Source organism: Buteo buteo, chromosome 3 (assembly GCF_964188355.1).
Source record: "Buteo buteo chromosome 3, bButBut1.hap1.1, whole genome shotgun sequence".
Taxonomy (NCBI): domain Eukaryota; kingdom Metazoa; phylum Chordata; class Aves; order Accipitriformes; family Accipitridae; genus Buteo; species Buteo buteo.
The window spans coordinates 9,232,484-9,249,893 of NC_134173.1; the positions used below are offsets into that span (position 1 = coordinate 9,232,484).

The 17,410-nt window shown below is 37.1% G+C and overlaps 1 protein-coding gene across 1 annotated transcript in view; it reads left to right on the forward strand.

The window, feature by feature from the left end:
* The window catches only part of CTNNAL1 (catenin alpha like 1), a 62,115-nt gene that overhangs the window by 24,031 nt on the left and 20,674 nt on the right, over nucleotides 1-17,410 (forward strand). The window contains exons 3-9 of the mRNA XM_075022770.1: nucleotides 1,898-2,085; nucleotides 6,298-6,417; nucleotides 8,672-8,761; nucleotides 9,075-9,245; nucleotides 10,272-10,472; nucleotides 13,396-13,482; nucleotides 17,029-17,187. Of these exons, the coding sequence (XP_074878871.1) occupies nucleotides 1,898-2,085; nucleotides 6,298-6,417; nucleotides 8,672-8,761; nucleotides 9,075-9,245; nucleotides 10,272-10,472; nucleotides 13,396-13,482; nucleotides 17,029-17,187 (1,016 nt within the window). The remainder of the gene's footprint in view (nucleotides 1-1,897; nucleotides 2,086-6,297; nucleotides 6,418-8,671; nucleotides 8,762-9,074; nucleotides 9,246-10,271; nucleotides 10,473-13,395; nucleotides 13,483-17,028; nucleotides 17,188-17,410) is intronic.

Sequence of the window (17,410 nt, forward strand, 5' to 3'; positions counted from 1 at the left end):
CTAGGGCTTGTCTGGAGCTTTTGACAGGCAGATGTTGCAGCTCTTTCCGTGTTCTCCAATTACTCTTTGACTAGATGCTTCACTTAAGGCTTGATAATCATCTTCAAGAAGGTGAATCCCACAGCATAAGAAATGGGATCACCATGTTGTGCATTCTTCCTTGGTTACCAAAAGCACTTTACATCTATTGTAATTGTTCTCTCTGTGTTTCTACAGCATTTTATGTTGTCACATGTATTTTGAGGTCAAAGGAAGAGATGGGGGTTAATCTGCTGACAAAGTTGAACAGTTCCAACTGGAGACTGGCCTGAACTGAAATCAGTTTGACTGTGGAGAAGGCAATGGCCAATCTGTTTTGCTGTTAAATGATCTCCATGCCTGACTGGAGACTTACACTGACAGTGAAGCTGTAGGACATCTGGCTGCCCTCACTGTTTGGATAATAGCTGTACTTTTATAATTCTTCCTGCTTCTATTAATTTTCAGGCCCTTCAGCTGTGGAACTCACCATGTCAGAACATAGTCTGTTTATCATATTTGCATACTTACACTAGAGAGACCTTCTGATTTTTTGTAGCATGGCTTTTATGACCTGGCCTCGTCCAAGCAAAAGTACTGGGCATTCTTTGCCATAGTGCAATACCTCTTCAGGCAACTTAGGAGCTCAAGGGATTACAATTGTCAGAGGAGAGAAATCTATACATAAACACTATGAAGTGTGGAGCTCTGTAGTTTGAAGGACTGTCAGGCCTTCCATGTTTCACAGTATTTGTGTGTGTTATTTCCAGAGTAATAATACACCTTCAGCTTCCTCATATGGGACCTCTGGCTTTATCAGGCTTTTGGAGTATCTTGTCTGCTTAGGTGAATTACCTTAGTTGAGGTTTTGAAGATGAGTCATAGGGGACTCGATCAAATGTTCTAGATTTTATCTTCAAGGATGATCTGCAGGTTAGATGTGGGTTGATCATCTTGTCTTGCATGCCAACAGAAACCATGTCTCGGAGCTTGCCTGACTTCAGTCTCCCTGCAGTCGTCCTGTGGTTGTGGAATAGGAAACTGCTCTATGCCTTTCCTCTATTGAGCTATTATCTAGGGTACTCCAGAAGATTTAATTGGATAGGGGCCTGTGATTTTTTTTCTCAGACAAGGAGATCCACTGGCTGCATTGGATTGTAGAATTTTTAACCACATAAAAAATAAGTGGTCAAATAGTCTTATTTAACTATTGCTATATAAAATGCTAGTTGAATAAAGAGATGCTTATGAACTGAAAATCAGTGCTTCTTTGCCTTTTTTTCTCTCCTGTGTCTGACAACATACTGTTTGGTGGCCCTCCTTTGAACATAAGTGCAGTAGTCTCATTATAATGCTTCAGTCCTATAAGTTATAAAATTACTGTTTGGAATGTCTTTATTCTTCATGCCTGAAGACTCCTACAGGAATAGGAAATCCATAAATTATAGGAATACTAACTGAAGTTTGGGAAGTGGAGGGGAATTTGTAGTTCTTCCTTTGCATTTCATTCCTTCAGTGCGTTGATGCTGCGTCGACACTGATTTGACTTTTGCTATTAAAATTGGCAAAATACCTCCGATGAATGTTTTCTCCCTTCACACTCCCCAGCTCCACCCCCTCCACCTCAAATATCTATAGACTACTGTAGGAAAATCAGTGTATGTTACACATGGAAGAATGAGGCAGTATTGAATAATAGTCCAAATTTAAATATGGAGAGGGTGCCACCAACAGTCAGTAGAAGGAAGTGAAGTGGAATAAAAAGTAGGTAGCTCTGAAACTGTTGCTCTATCCATCAAAGGTAAAAGTTAAGAATGTTTAATGGCCCAGTATCTTTCTTCTAAGTATGAAATGTTAATTATTTCTTTCTTCCCTCTAGGTGAAACAATTGCACAGCTTACGGACGTGGCAAGCTTGGATCATCCAGAATCTGATAGCCACATAACAATCTTTACTGACAAAACGGGTGTGGTAAAAGCTGCAAGGTTGTTGCTTTCTTCTGTCACAAAGGTGCTGGTGTTAGCAGACAGAATTGTTATTAAGCAAATTATAACTTCCAGAAACAAGGTATTTTTAGCTTCTTTTTTCTTTTGTTTAACTGACACCCACAGTCAATGCAAAAGAGTGGTGGTAAATGAAGTGGTATTTTCATTGTATCTGTAGGGGAAGTGCAAAATAAAGAGGTAAAAATGAATGTCTTGCACGTGTTCAGCTATCAGATACCTGAAAGGGGATAGCTGTAAGTCAAGAGGAATCAAATAACAATTTTCAGTGACTTTCTACATTTTTGTGACCTGTATTGCACTATTGTCTTAGTATACTGGAGAAGATACTTCTTATTTAAGTTTGCTGTGAGGTGGAAAGTGTGTCTGTCAGTAAAATGGCCAATAAAAGCTTCTACTTGCTAAGCACAGGATGTTTGTACAAGCAGAGCATTATGAATGTATCTAAGGCAAAAAGCTGTGAGGAATGCTGATAAAAGTCTGTGCCAGTGAAGCGAGTTTTACAGATTTAAAGTTTTTTGTGCAGTTTAACTTATGTCTTGAAACTTAGCTTGAAACTACTTGGTTGATTTAAATAATGTATGAAGGCCCATTTAACCTCACATGTAATCTATTTCATGTACTGCACTGTCTTGCCTGTAGGATATTCTTCCTTTTTTTTCTCCCCTGATGTGCTAAAACAAAAATAGAAAAACCTCATGTTTGAAAAATGAGAGCCTGATAAGGCCTGGGTTTTTCCATTAATTTTCAACTTGTAACCCAGAGCAGTGCCCCTCTTTCCTCTTTTGACTCCTCATGCTATCTCTCTTCCTTTCTCTCAGTTTGCTTTCCAGACATGCTCTTCTCTATTTTGCAGCTTCTAGATCCAAGACACTTAGTTGAGTCCAGGATTCAAAAACTACCGTAATACCTGCTTCAGTCTGGTTTTAGACTTAGCAGCACAGCAGTCTTAGTGCTCTTTTCTTCTCTTAATGGTTGGTGAAGGTGGCAGCTGTTTTATCAATATTAATTTGCTGAATTTACCTGCAGCTTTGGTCTCTTCTTGCACTGGAGACCCAAAAGGTGCATTTAATACCATTTGCTGCCTTTTGTGAGCTTTTCTTCTGCTGGCATCTGCAGGCATGCAGTGATCTGAATTAATTTACTTTTCCAGAAGTGGCTGGTGTTAACACAGATTTGGCTACAAAGCAACTGTGCAAGTGTTTGTATCATGAAGGGATAAGGAGGGGTATTATCCTTTCAGCAGCAGGGCATGGTTTATGATAGTCTTTCATATATATGAAACCACTGTCATATATACAGTGATATGAATATAGTAAGCATAGGTGCAAAACTTATTTTCAAGGTATTTAAAATGAAGTCTCATATTCCAGCGTAAGTGTGTCTGATACTGCTTGCCGTATCTTTGTGGTCTTTTGGGTTTTACTGCATTCTTTCTACGCATAATCTACATGTGTTTGAGAATGTCTGCTTCTGTTTATGAAACCAGTAGAGCAATTCACATCTCTAGGACCAAATTAAACAAATGATGGTGTCTCATACAGGCATACCCTGATATTTACAGAGTACACTCCTGAAAAGTGTGTCAAGACACTGGTATGATGGATAGCAAAGCAGTTCTTCCTGTAAGAAATACTGTGGTAGAGGGGTGATGTGGGCAGGGACTTAAGAAGTGCACACAAATACTCAGAGACAGTGTAGTATAATACGGTGTAGAGGATGGAAAGGCAGGAACAGGATCATGAGTACTGCCAACTGGAGCAGATGCTGACTTCTTAAAGTGGGTCACTGTTCCAGGCTGAATGCTAGTATTAAAATTTTAGTGCCAGTTTTCTTGCTGCCTCTTTCTGGACGCCTTCATTTTCATTTTCATCATCATCTTCCTCATATGAATCAAGAGTAGTTAAGTCAACCAAGGCCAAAGGACAGAAAAAAAATCCAGCTTAGTGGTTGGACATCCAATCTCATAGACTGATGAAGTGATTGAGATCTTCTGGAATGGTGATCTGCTCCAGAACCCAACCTCTGGTTGATGATCCCAATGATCCTGTCTGTTCCTGTTTCTCCATCCTCTGCACCATATATACTGTCCTTGTGTTTTTAGATTGTGTGCATTTCTGAAGTCCCTGCCCACATCTTTCCTACCTTACAAAATTTGTTTTACTGTCCATCAGACTTAGTCACTGCATCAGTGAGCTTAAAGTCTTGCTCCGCTTACTGTCATTAGTGAGGTTAGGAGTGCCAGAACAGTGAAGAGAGAAGTGACAGACTGGGGGGTATTGCTGCCCTGTGCGGATTGGATCAAAATATGGATGTGCCCTGAAGTGATGTTAGCCTATGACCGCTGTCTGAAAGGTGACATTCATAGTGCAGCAGTAGCTGTGTAATACTATGTTCTAATTTAGATATTAATAGGCACTTAAAGCCTTTTTTGATACATATTTTTAACCTTGTATTTAAAAATACCTTTTACTGTGTGCTTCATGTTGAAGAAAGTTTAAAATGAAAAATTATGAAGACATCGCAGGTATTTTGCATTTTAACAACTTCTTGAATAAGTTTTAGACAAATTTAGAGCTGTCCATACAGTTTCTCCCTGTATGTAGTTTCTTGGAATGTCAGCTCTGCCAGGAATGTCCAGAATTGTTAGCTGTAATGGAAATGCATGTGCTTTCACTGAAGTTTTTATTTGACAAGAGATTTGTCATGACAGCAACACTTGCTCTAGGGTAACTGTAACAGAGTTGCTTGCAAGCAAGACCATACTCATGAAGTACTACACTTGCTTAAACCAAGAACGATTGAGCATAATTACTATTATTTTTTTATCCATTCTTAAAAGAGAAAGTTAGACCTTAACTTGTATGTTTTCTCCTTTCTCCACATTCACTTTTCTACATTCTCGTTTTCCCAGTCGTGTGGTTCTCTGTTTCTTCCACTCTCATACTGCTTTTTCACATCTCCATCTTTGTGCAGCTTCCTTCCAAGTCCTTTATACCCTAGCCGTGCTCATGCATCAACACCTGAATTATGGAAGTTCCTGTTTCTGCAGCCTTTGCGGAACTGGCTGCATAACATAAGATACTCTGGCAGATACTGCAGTCTAATATTGCATGATAAAGCAATGGCGGTTCCAGAGTACTCACAGGATTTAGTGAAACACTTGATATACATAGATTATAACTCTGAGGTTGAGCAGGTGCTCTATTACAAAAGAACGGGTGCTTTTAGGAGGTTTTGCCTGGGTTGTAGGAAAGGGGTTGTTTGTCATAATCAGGTATGTAGACTGCTTTTTTAGTTGGGGGGAAGATGCTTTTGGCATAGGAAAGGAAAAATATGTTGAAGTTTCTCCCTTTCAAGTACAGTTTGTTAAATTTTCATGCAGTATCTTACCTCCAGTCTGAAACACAATAAATAACTGCTTTGACTGTCTTCCCTTCTGAAGTCATTTAATGGATTTGAAAGATCACTTTGGGATTAGCAACTATACATCTAACCTGAAAAAACCTAATGTTAATCTCTGTAATAAACAATATTGTAGTGACTTCAGCAGGATAGCTTCAGTAATTTATAAGCTATATGATAAATTTTGCTGAATGTTTTAAAAAATGCTAATTTCGCATGCTTTTATGTATCTTGAGTAAAAGTAAAAGCTTGATACAGCTTGGGTTCATTTAGTTCTTTGTTTTATATAGAGCTAATAAAAATCTTCAGAGTTAGAGTAAGTTATTATGGAAAGTATAAAACTACGTATTAATTCAATTCTAACTTTTTTGTTTTGTGGAATGCTGTTTTTTTCTTTCTTTTTTTTTTTAATGCACGCAGCCTTTAGAACACCTGTCTTGACTGTGCAACTGTGGTTTTAGACTTTGAAAGTTATGCATCTGAAATTGAACTTTGAAATTGAGAGTTGCAACATAAGGATATAATTTGTATATTAATTTCAAGTACTTACGTTTTTAAATTTAATATGATGGTAACATTTTTCCTAAATCTGGAAACTGAATCCTGTAATACTGTTACTCTTGATACTAGGAAGAGCGAGGAAAATGTTTTTTGAGGGTTGATAACAAATGACTCATTTTGAATGAAGCATGATTATTAATTTAGACTTGATATCCAGCTGTTGAGTTATGAATGCTCAAATAGTAACAAAATATATACATTTTAAACAACATGATTTAGAAGTGTCTGCAAATAATAATATTCCTAGTTTAGTAATAATGTTTTCTGTTTAGCATCTGGATAAACTACAGTATTTTCCCTTATCTTGTAGGTTCTTGCAACAATGGAACAACTAGAAAAAGTCAGTAGTTTCCAGGAGTTTGTACAAATATTCAGCCAGTTTGGAAATGAAATGGTAGAGTTTGCCCATTTAACTGGAGATCGGCAAAATGTAAGTATTAATAAAAAACTGTGAGAGATGTTGTAAGGTATCATTTTCATCTGATTCACTGGAAGATTTGGGTTCTTCTGGGATGATTAACTATATCAAAACAAAACAATTGCTGGTGTCCTGTCTCTGATACCTAACTTGTTCTCCTTGCTCCACCCAAAGGACATCTTTTGATTTTAAAGCTCAGCCTGAGAAATATCACTGTGTTTGTTGTTTGATCTGCATATCTTCCAGAAGCCTGGGTGCATGTTATTTGAGATGTCCTTTGGTTTCAATCACTGTCTTTTGGCTCTAACTTTTCTGGCTTGTTACTCTGGTAGAGAATTTCTGTTGTTACTTGACAGAAACATTTGATGTTTGCACATAGTGAAGGGATTTGAAAGCTGAGTAATTATTTTAGAAAACTCCAAACATGAAATCTTTAGATCCTAATAAAGCATTTGCTTGGTGGGTTTTTTAATTATCATTATTATTATGGAATATTTTTCTAGGTTTAGATCAAAACCTTCTTATGTTGAGGTAATAGATTTTTGCTTCTCACATGTAGCTACTATTTCAAAGTCTTTCATTCATGCAGGAAGCTTTTTGCTGCTATTTCCATGTAAATAAAAGGTTTGCTGAGGCTTAAGCTTCTGCTGTGAGCTCTAGTTGCTTCCCCTTGGCAATCAAATCCTCCATTCAGAACTGAACCAGGGTCTCGTACAGATATACAGAGTCCCTAATAGCCAGCAAAATTCAGAATTGAATTTGTATAAACAATTGGCCAACCTCATGCATCTCCTTTTACTGTTGACGTGTTCTGAGTCTACTAAGTACATGCTCAGTATCAAAGAATCAGTTCTGGAAAAGCTACATATAGTTAAAGGAAATACTTGCTTGGAAATGAACTCTCTTTATTTTTCCCTGAAATATTCATAGCAGTTGTTCCTTGGAAGGAGAAAGGTGCATTACTAGTAAGTGATATTTTTTCCAACTATTTTTGGGTTTCAGTGTTAACTGGTCTTTGGCTCTCCCCTCCTTGCCTACGTCACTCTTTTGGAAGGAGTGTTTCATTACTGCTTTCTAAATTGTCAAGACTTTCTTGATATGCTCACTTTACAGTGTGTAGGCTGCTATGTGACATTGTTAATTTTATTGGGAGGGAACATACCTCGAGGTATTTTTCCTTAGTTATAATAAGTATGCTGGAAACTCTTGAGTGTGGTCAAAATTATCAGAATGTAATGTCAGAATTTCAGAAATGAGCTGGTTTGAGGGGTTTTTTTTGTTGTTTTTTTTTTTTTTAAAATGCGATTTTGATACTAAAGATTTTCTGTAGTTGCTAGACAAGATTTTTTTTTTTTAATAAAAATGTCAAAACAGACTGCTGCTGTGATTTATCTGGGGTTTGTTGGTTGGTTTTTTTTTTGTAATCTAGGGTAAATTAGGATTAATTCCATCCTGTAAACTGTTCGCTTTTCAGCTGCTCCCATTCAGTTGCCTGTTTAACACTGAAATAGCACTCAGCTATCTTTGCGAGCATTGAGATGATCTTGGTTGTAGCTGTGTAAATTCTTCCTCTTGTTAGACTGTGTTACATGTTGAGGGATTCATGTCTTGCCATCTTTCCCCCCTCTTCCCCCCATCCCAATTTGGACTCTAAATTCTTCCCTTTTGAAGGACTTTTCTGGGGATATAATTCAGTTTTGCAGGTATATCCCTCTCCTTGGAGAGTTCTTGAAAAGTTTCCGTACTCAGTGCCTTTCTTCAGAGGAATTGCTTTTTTAGCCTGTTAAAACTTTATTACTGGTATGTAGTAAATATAACACTTAACTAGACAAGAGATTTATTTTACATTTCCTTCACTGCAGTACAATGAAAAGCTAGTGTTTTCTGTCCCTGCCTTACCCTCCCCCCATTTCAGAAAATATTTTTGTCAGCTATTCTTTTCCCCTCATTTTTCTGTTTTATGAATAATGTTATATGATAAAGATAGCAAAATTAGTGACAGTTTACATAACATGCTCTGTATCTATGAGATCTTCCTTCTTTGAAATCTGAATTGAATAGAGCTGAGAATAAATGCATAAATTAAAATCTGTCTGAAAAGCAAGTTCTAGATCATGAGTTTGGCTGAAAATAGCAGTTGTCAGACAGAAAGAGGCTTTCTCACAGCTCATCCATCTGCAAGAGTGTTTCCTTTTTCCAGTTTCACAAGCAGTTAACATTTTAGATACTGTGTAATATTCAGGTCAGTTTTTCTTTTGGTGTTTAGGATTTGAAGGATGAGAAGAAAAAGGCTAGAATGGCAGCATCTAGGGCTGTTCTTGAGAAGTGCACCATGATGCTCCTAACTGCTTCAAAGGTGAGTAAGTATGAGAGCTCTTGCACAACTTGGATAAATCATAGAGTATGACATCTGGCAGAATAGCTGACTCTTCTTTCTCAGACCCACTTTAAACTTCATGCTAAAGAAGGGTGTAAGAGTAAAGAATGAGTACAGGAAAATCTTTATATTCTGAGTAACGTTACGAATTCTACTTAACACAATAGCAGTTTATCAGAAAGAATTTATCATATTCTAACACATTGTTTAGACTTGCCTGAGCAGGAAGCATTCATTTTGCTCTACTGCATGTGTACCCTTTCATAATACTTACTTTGCTTTCTTTAAAAAGACTTGTCTGAGGCATCCAGACTGTGAATCTGCTCGTATAAACAAAGACGGAGTTTTTCATCGGATGAGATTAGCTTTGGAACAGGTAATAGAAATTGTAACTGACTCTAGACCAAACGGAGAAAATGAAATGGTCCCCATCAGCATATATTCTGGCATCAAAGAATTCAAGGTAAGAGTAGAAATAGCATTGTTTTCTACAGCCTGATGAATTGCCTCAAAACTAGAATTTTGAAGAAAAAAAAGAATATTAAATTCCAAATGGTGCATCTGCATCTTTTCAGCAGTGTTAACTTAAAGAACTGTCCCAAAATGTTAGAGAATCTGACAAGAGGTGATTATAATTTCATTGTCGTTGCCAAAATACACCTTCTGCTACTTGCCATCTCTTCCTGAATCAGAATGAATTAAGAACTCTAATGTTTTGTTGAGGTGATACCTTGAATAAACTTAAGTATCAAGATACTGATGAGAACTTCACTAAAATAGTTGTTGAAGAATTCTTGCTTTGTAATTGGTAATATTTTTAAAACTGTACACAAAAATACTCATCCATACATTTAAAAGAGCAAGCTGTCATTCAAAGGAAATGTTATGAATTGAAATCATATCTTGTAGCTCAGTTGATTTTTCCTGATAAAGGCTTTTCAAAATTTCATAGTCAGTTAAGAAGAGTTAATGAACAACCATGCCTTCTTTCTTTGGAGCCTATCACTTTGATTTTCTTATTATTTTTATTTACTCCCCCTGCCTCTTTAGAATTTGGTTGAAATTTTTGGAAGTGCCTCAAAGTATTCAATTTGCTACATGCAAACTTTTAGAAAAATACTCCAAATAGATGATATGGATGTGGAAAGATCAAACCAAATCTGAATACACAATTAATTTCTGAAATTTGCTGCACTGAACTTTTTATTGACAGCAGTAGGCAGTAGAACAGTAATGTATTTGCTGTTACTTCTGATAAGTGGCCAGTAATTTGCTGATGGTACTACATTAAAAAAAAAAAAAATCCCAAACCCTAAACCAGAGGTCTGGGTACAAGCAAATTGTTGGATTACTCTGAAAATAAGTGAATAATAAAAAAAAAGCACTGAGAAGAAATATAAAATGCAAAATGATGCAGCTGCTTTCTGCATTTGTGTCACAACTGTATAACCACATAAATTCTCAAGGAACTGATATGCTTCTTTTTCAGAATAAGGTGGAGGGTCTTCGTGAGAATCTTTATTTTCTCTCAAAAGAGAACCTTTCGACAATGCTGGAAGTTATCCTGGAACATACGGAGGACTTCACAGACTCTGCCTATACCAGTCATGAGCACAGAGAACACATTTTGGAGCTGTCTAAACAGGCTAAAATGGAGCTAGAGCAGCTGGTTTCAGTGTGGATGCAAGCTGTAAGAGCTTTTTAGCAAAGTAAATCTTTTCACCTCTACTTTGGCAAGAAATTTTTAATGCAGTGTTTCTTCTGGTCTAGGAGGAAAGAACTGTGTCTATTCCTCATAGTGAGAGCTGATCAAGGAAGCCAGAGTTTGTTTTGTGCTTCTGCAGCTTCAATACATTCTGTCTTCCCCCTGCCCCAGTGGTATCGTTTCATTGATTCTTTGATGGTTAAATTAGGCCACTAGTGGCAGTAGACTAATTTTAATGAAGCTGTAAGCGGAAACAAGAAGGCAAATGGAAGTATCATTGCACAGCCTTAAACAGTTAGGTCTTTTGGTTGAGTAGTTCAGAGACTTCAGTTGTCCCATGGCAGTGACCACAGTGTCTGTTTCTTGTTTTCAACAGAATATTGAAAACACTTAAAACTATTGATAAGGTTGAAACTATCGCAGTTCTAATAAATGGACTGTTTTTTTGATCTTATGGAGAGAGGAGAGAGTAAAGACACACTAAGACTTACAGGCAATTTTTTCCTTTTTACAAGATTTAAATGATGGTAGTTTTCCTTTTTAGAGAATAAGCACATTAAGCCTCCCTCGTCATTTGTCTTCTTCCTTGAAGATCATAGAAGATATATGCAGAAGGAGGAGGAAAAGCAGAGACGGAAAATGCAGTTTCTGTTTCTGATCCTGACTTAGTTTTTTCATTCTTGTTCCTGGGGAAACGTAGAGCATGAAATCTTATCGACCCTCTGAGATATGGCAGATGTGTACTAGTATAGGATACTTAACTGAGTGTATTACTTAATGAGAGAGCATTTTTGTTCCTTTTCTCCTCTTTGAATCAGATGCTGCAGTCAGGTGTTCTTAACGCAGTAATGCTGTCTAAAGAGCATATAAATCTTACTGATAATACAAACTTGTTATTACAAAGAAGACACATATAGGATGTTAATTGCATAGAATCCCCTAACTATAAGAAACTAAAACTGTGTTTAGCTTGGTGTTGGTGGTTAGCCCTGGAAAGCAAGGCTGTGTAAGCACTGCTCAGCAATAGCTAACACATACCTGTGTTACCAACACTGTTTTTATCACAACTCCAAAATAGCACCATAGCAGATAGTATGAAGAAAATTAATTCTGTCCTAGCCAAAACCAGTACACTTGGGTATTTCTAAGCTCTCTTACTGGTGGAAAATGATCACCTCTAAATAATTTATATGCTACATTTCAAGTGATAGAAATGAGAGCCTAGTACAGAACTATGCATATATATGATCCGTGAAAATACTTGGGCGTGCACATGTGTGCTTATGCATTAAGTATTTTCATTAATAAATAACCCAGCCTAGCTGTGACTGAAGATGCAGTAAGCAGATAAAATAGTATCAGCTCACGGAGGTGGCTTTTTAGTTTCAGCTAAGCAGCTTCATTGGAGGGTGGATATTTTCTGAGGGACTTAATGTAATTCAAGCGGGATTGTTGATTGAAAAAAAAATTATCATGCCTTGGGGATACATGAATTGAGGGATGTGTAGAGCTCTTAGAGCACCCAATTATCTCCCTTTGCACTTGCCATACTTCCTTTTAGCAAGCGGAGTAACTGAGTCTTCAGTGAAGAGTGTATTTTAAAACAGAAGTGTCTTGTAACCTAGGTCAAGTCTAAATTAGACTGACATCACTGATCTGTTCTGTTTTGTCTTATTGTATGTTAATGAAAACTACCTGGAGCACAACAGATAATCTAAGGCTATTGATTGAATCTTAAATGTTTCTGAAATCCTTCCTGTGTATGTTCGAGCTCATAAGATCGCAAGCTACTGTCTCATTTTAGGTTTTCCTGTAATCTTATTTTGGCTAGGCAATTCCTTCACTCACGTTTTTTTAAAAAAAAAAAAAAAAAAAAAAAGTTGCACATAGAAGGAGCAAAAATGTGCACATTCAATAAGTAAAAGAAATAAAAAGGATATGCTAGTGAGTGTAAAACATTATGCTCCTTGTGTTAAAAGTGATTTTGTGATGTTACACTTCTACAAACATTACATAAAGGAAAGCATTAGATTTGAGGGACAGGTAGCTTTGAGACTTAGAATGGATAAGAATACCTGAGAAAATTATCATATTGGCTTGGGTGGTTTTTTTTTTTCCTTTAAATAAAATGGAGGGTATGTGTGTCTATACCTACACACATTTTGGGTGTGTATGTTTATGTTAATTTAGACTCTGAGGGGCTAATTTTTTCTCAGCTATGGCCATGTTAACAGTCCCACCTAGGGATAACTGTTTCCAGTAGGTTTTGGAGGACAATGCAAAATTACTGCTACTTAACTCTTCTCGCAGTGTATGTCTCTTGACATTTGGGTTGTTCCATACATAGGTGCTATTTGCAGAAGTGGGAACTCTGTCTTGAAGCTACCTCAACAAAATGTTGTTAGCTACTGTACTTGTTTAAATTGAACAATGATCTAAAGACTTACAAGAATGCTTTAAGTAACTTTTTTGTAATTCAGTGTAGAACATTTGGTATAACACTTTAGGTACCACTTCATTTTAAAAGGGCGTTTAAAAAAAAATTTAAAAATGCCTTAAACTGTTGCTCTACTTCAGGATGTTTAGACAGAAGATTTTTGGAAGTTGTAAGGCTTAAGAAAACCCTTTTCCTGAAAAAAAGTTCAGTGAGGTTTAGAAATAAATTCCTCTTGAACAGAAACAGTCAATTAGCTTGCATCACTATTATTTTTAGATTTGATTTGGTGATAAAAGTTTCTATAAAAGAATTTTCAAGTAGAGTATAAACAAGATGTGTAAATGAAAACATTACATCTAGAAAGAAAAAGCTGTCATCTACAGCAACTTGAAGTAATGACACATGATGTGAACCTGGGTTTTGCTGGGTTTTTTGTGTAATGTTTTGTTGATTGCTTTCTTTGGCTTGTAGCAAAACCAGAAGACAAAGGATCTCATGGAAGACTTGGAAGTAGCCATTTTAAAAACATGCCAGTGCATGAATGAACTTAAAAGAGAGGTAAGTCTAGTTTAAGCAAGCATAAACTGAATAAAAGCTTGAATTTCTTACTTGTATGTGAAGTCGTAAAATAGGACCCTGTACCCCAAAAGGCTAGTATCTGTTTATAGACAAGAGTAGCTAAATCAGAATTATATCAGGGATCTAGCATGCAGTTGTATTCTGTGTCCTTACTTAGAACTGATGAGAAATCTGTTGGATACGTACGCTCTTTGCTAACTCTGACAACAATAAAACAAGAGAAGTGTTTGGAAATAAGTACTGTGTATATAATCATTACTTCAGATGTAAAGGCTAAACTTTCTTTGGAGATGCATGCATCACTTTTAAATACTTTTTCTTGTAGTGTGTGCTTAAATGAGTAATTACATTTGTTGTTTGTTTGTACTTAACCTGTTCTATTGATTTCTATAGCAGAAATGTGTTATGACAGTGCCTTGTACTCAGGTATTTTTTTAGACAGTTGGCAGCTGCGTATGTGCCTGTTGTAAATCATTTTTTCCCTAAATGCAAGCATGCTGGGTGTCAGCTTACACATGTGAGATAGCTGCCTCATTTGGTACCTGGGATGCACTTGCTGATCAGGGTCCTCCCCTGCCACCCCTACGTCTCCCTTAACGGGTAGCATTGCTGCCTTGTCTGTTGCACAGATTTGAGCCAAATACAGAATTACTGGTTTCTGGCAGCTTCCAAAATATTTGCAAAGCATTCGGGTATCTTTTCAACTGCTTCATATTATTGTTCCTTGAAACAGATGAAGAAATGAAGACCAAGGACAGTGAGGGTTTCAATACTAGGCTACAGAGCAGTGTAAAGATGTTAGAGAAGTATAGTGGACTTGCTTAGACTGAGTTCTCAGCTACTGTGACTGGAAAACCTTGACTGCTCAAAAAATCACGCTGCATATTTTTTAATAGAGGCAAAATGAGAAATTTTGGCTTCTAGATTATAATTCCTGCAGCTGTTCTGAAGATTTGAACAGTGCTTTGAATCCATTTCAGTTGCAGTTAAGTGCTTTGCGCTTCTGCTGTCAGGTAGTGTGTTGGGCTCCCAGGAAATGGAGGATACATAATTTGTGCACTTTTCGTAATAGTTTTTTCTTTGGTCACCATTATGTAGGAAGTCAGTAGCAGAGCTTTTCTGGAGTGACATTCAGCTGCTTTAACTATAAGATCATCCTTTTCGAGTAACATTGTTCCTGTGTGCTGAATGAGGAGGAAGGGTTCCCAGTCAAAATAGTATGCGACTAAGTAATTGTATGGATCATAAAGCCAAAGGTGGCTGGAATATAGTATATGGCAGAAGACATTAATATCTTGTATTTTCTTGCAGCTCCATAAATGTAAATCTTACCATGTTGTCCTACCCACAGGTTTCTATTTATGAAAATGTCATGCAACAAAGACTACACATTTACCACACTTAAGTTAAAAAATTGTCAGGTGACAATAATAGAAAATTACCTTCTGTAAACCAGCTAACAGAGGTGGCATAAAATACAAAATAGTGGGTTACCTATACCCTGTGATGCAGCTCCATATGAAAAGCAGTGCAGGTGAAAACATAGCACGCTGTTTTAGAAATTGCGGAGCAAATGTGAGTGGGTGTAGATTTCTAAACTAACAAATCCTAAGTTCTATATGACTTGATTTGGTGACCTGTAGAGTATGAAAGCTTGCTTAGTAAGAGCTTTTTTAAAATGCACAGGATTCATGCTACTTGTAGAAGTAAATCTAGAGTACTATGTCATTTTTGTTGTTCTCTGTGTAGTGACTGGGTTGATCCCAGAGTAGCCATGCTTCTGTAAGTGGCTGAGGAGGACTGTCCTGTCAGTCTGACTCTCGGTGCTGCAGTTTATCAGTCAGCAACCAGGATCTCTGCTGGTGAAATTTAAGTATTGTGACTAATTAAAATGGTTTTGAGAGCCTGGGTGGCTGAGAACACAAGACAGCTTTGTTAAAAGTAGTTATTTCCCATCTCTGTCACTTTATGGAAGAAACAAAAGGTATGTTCCTTCCTTGAGATGATTTTCCTGCTAACGATCAGAAGCAGCATTAAGTAGAAGTAAATTTCTTTTTTGGATCAGGATGAAAAGAATCTCTAATGAAAAGGTAATCTCTCTGTAGCCTATATATAAATGAGAATTGCCAGTTCCTACTCTAACATTGCAAGCCTTGCAGATGTCCTTTCTTCAGAGCTGACTTCATTTCTGAGATTAGTGGTTTGTGCTAATTTTTAATGGCATGCGAGCAACACTATATAAATAGTTTATAACAGGTTGTCAAAGTTTTTTGTTCTTTTTTCAAAAAAACAGTCGCAGCAGGTTTTGAGGCAACAATTCAGGTTTCTTGCATGAAATTAAAAAACAAAAAAAAAACCCAAACCCAAGCTCCTTAATTCTGGACTGCACAGGAACTACTGCCAGGGGAAGAGGGTAAAAATAGGTAGAGTCCAGTGGAATAAAAAACCCCAACATACCGTTCTAGTAAACATTCTCATCTCTACAGAGTCAAGGCCCACCAATGTCACAATTTCAAGCTCGTTGCATTCATAAGAACTTGAAAAATAACTTTCTTCTTGAACAGCCAAGTTTGTTGTATATTCAGTGCAGTCCAGCAAAGTGAGTGTAATATTACAAGACTTACAATAGTCCTATGAGCATAAGAATGCTCTGCTGTTTCTGAAGAGGTTGCTATTTTGTTTTTCCCGATGTTTTTAAAATGGGGCTGATTACAGGGCATAGGTAAACCTACTATGACTACTCACTGGGAACTAGCAGCAGCTGTTGTCAGGCAGAGTCCTTCACAGCACAATTTCAGCAGATCCCTAGGTCTGAAAGTGTATCTGGATTTAGGGATGTGTTTCAAGGGGGAGCTCCTTGCTTGTTGGGAGTACAGGCAGAGTGTTTGAGGCTTCCTCAAGACCCATCTCTGGCTTCAGTCTCCTTGCAGAAAAGATGCTTTGTGCTTTTCTAAGGCTGTGTCACAAGCTGATTGTATTCAAGCTTTTCTTTGCATCACTGAGAATTAAATGTATTCATAGGAACTTAATTTTTAATATATTATTAACTCAGGTGCTGTGTGGCTTTGGTCTGATTCACACAGTTTAATGTGTGTTCTTCATGAGAAGTGGCCATTGTGCCATGCTTATGCTGAACTTGGTGCCTCATGAATTCATGCACCTGTTTTTTTTCCCAGCTGTAACATTATCAGAAAGCAGCAGTGTGATAACTTCATGTCATCATTTTACCCAGCTGCTCTTTTGTTTCTCTCCATATTTGGTTGCGGGGTTTTGTTTTTTGGGTGGGTTGGTTTGTTTGTTTTTGGGGGGGCTTTTTTGGAGTGCAGTGGATTTTATCTTGTACTTTGAATAGTAATTGAAGAATTAAAGCCCCAGATAATATGCAGGCTGTATATGAGCTTTCATGGCAGTAAATTTTTTGCTTCTTGGAAAAATCAATCTCTTAAGTTTATTCGACTTGGTACTGGATGATTTTTTTTTTCCTTCCAAGGTTTATCTCTCTCTCTTCTTTTAATGCTACTCAAGGTCCACAGTGCAGCAACATCTTTGGCAGCAGATCTGCTAAAATACCATATGGATCATATGGTTCTCAAAGCATTAAAAATCACAGGAGTAGAAGGAAATCTTGAAGCTGTAGCAGAATATACTTGCAAGCTATCAGAGCAGAAAGAACAACTTGTTGAGGTGAGTTCAAGACTGCTTTAATTTTTATAAGGCACTTAGAAAATGAGTGGCCAGATTTGTCTTAATCTATTCTTTAGGAAGGCTTTGGTCTGTGTTTTTGTAACTTTTATTTTATTTTCCTAGTATACTGTTGAATTTTGTATTGTTCTTGGTAGGGTCTGAACCAGAGGTGTCACTGTTGCATACAGTTGTTATAGAAGGGATGTACAGTTGTACTCAATTC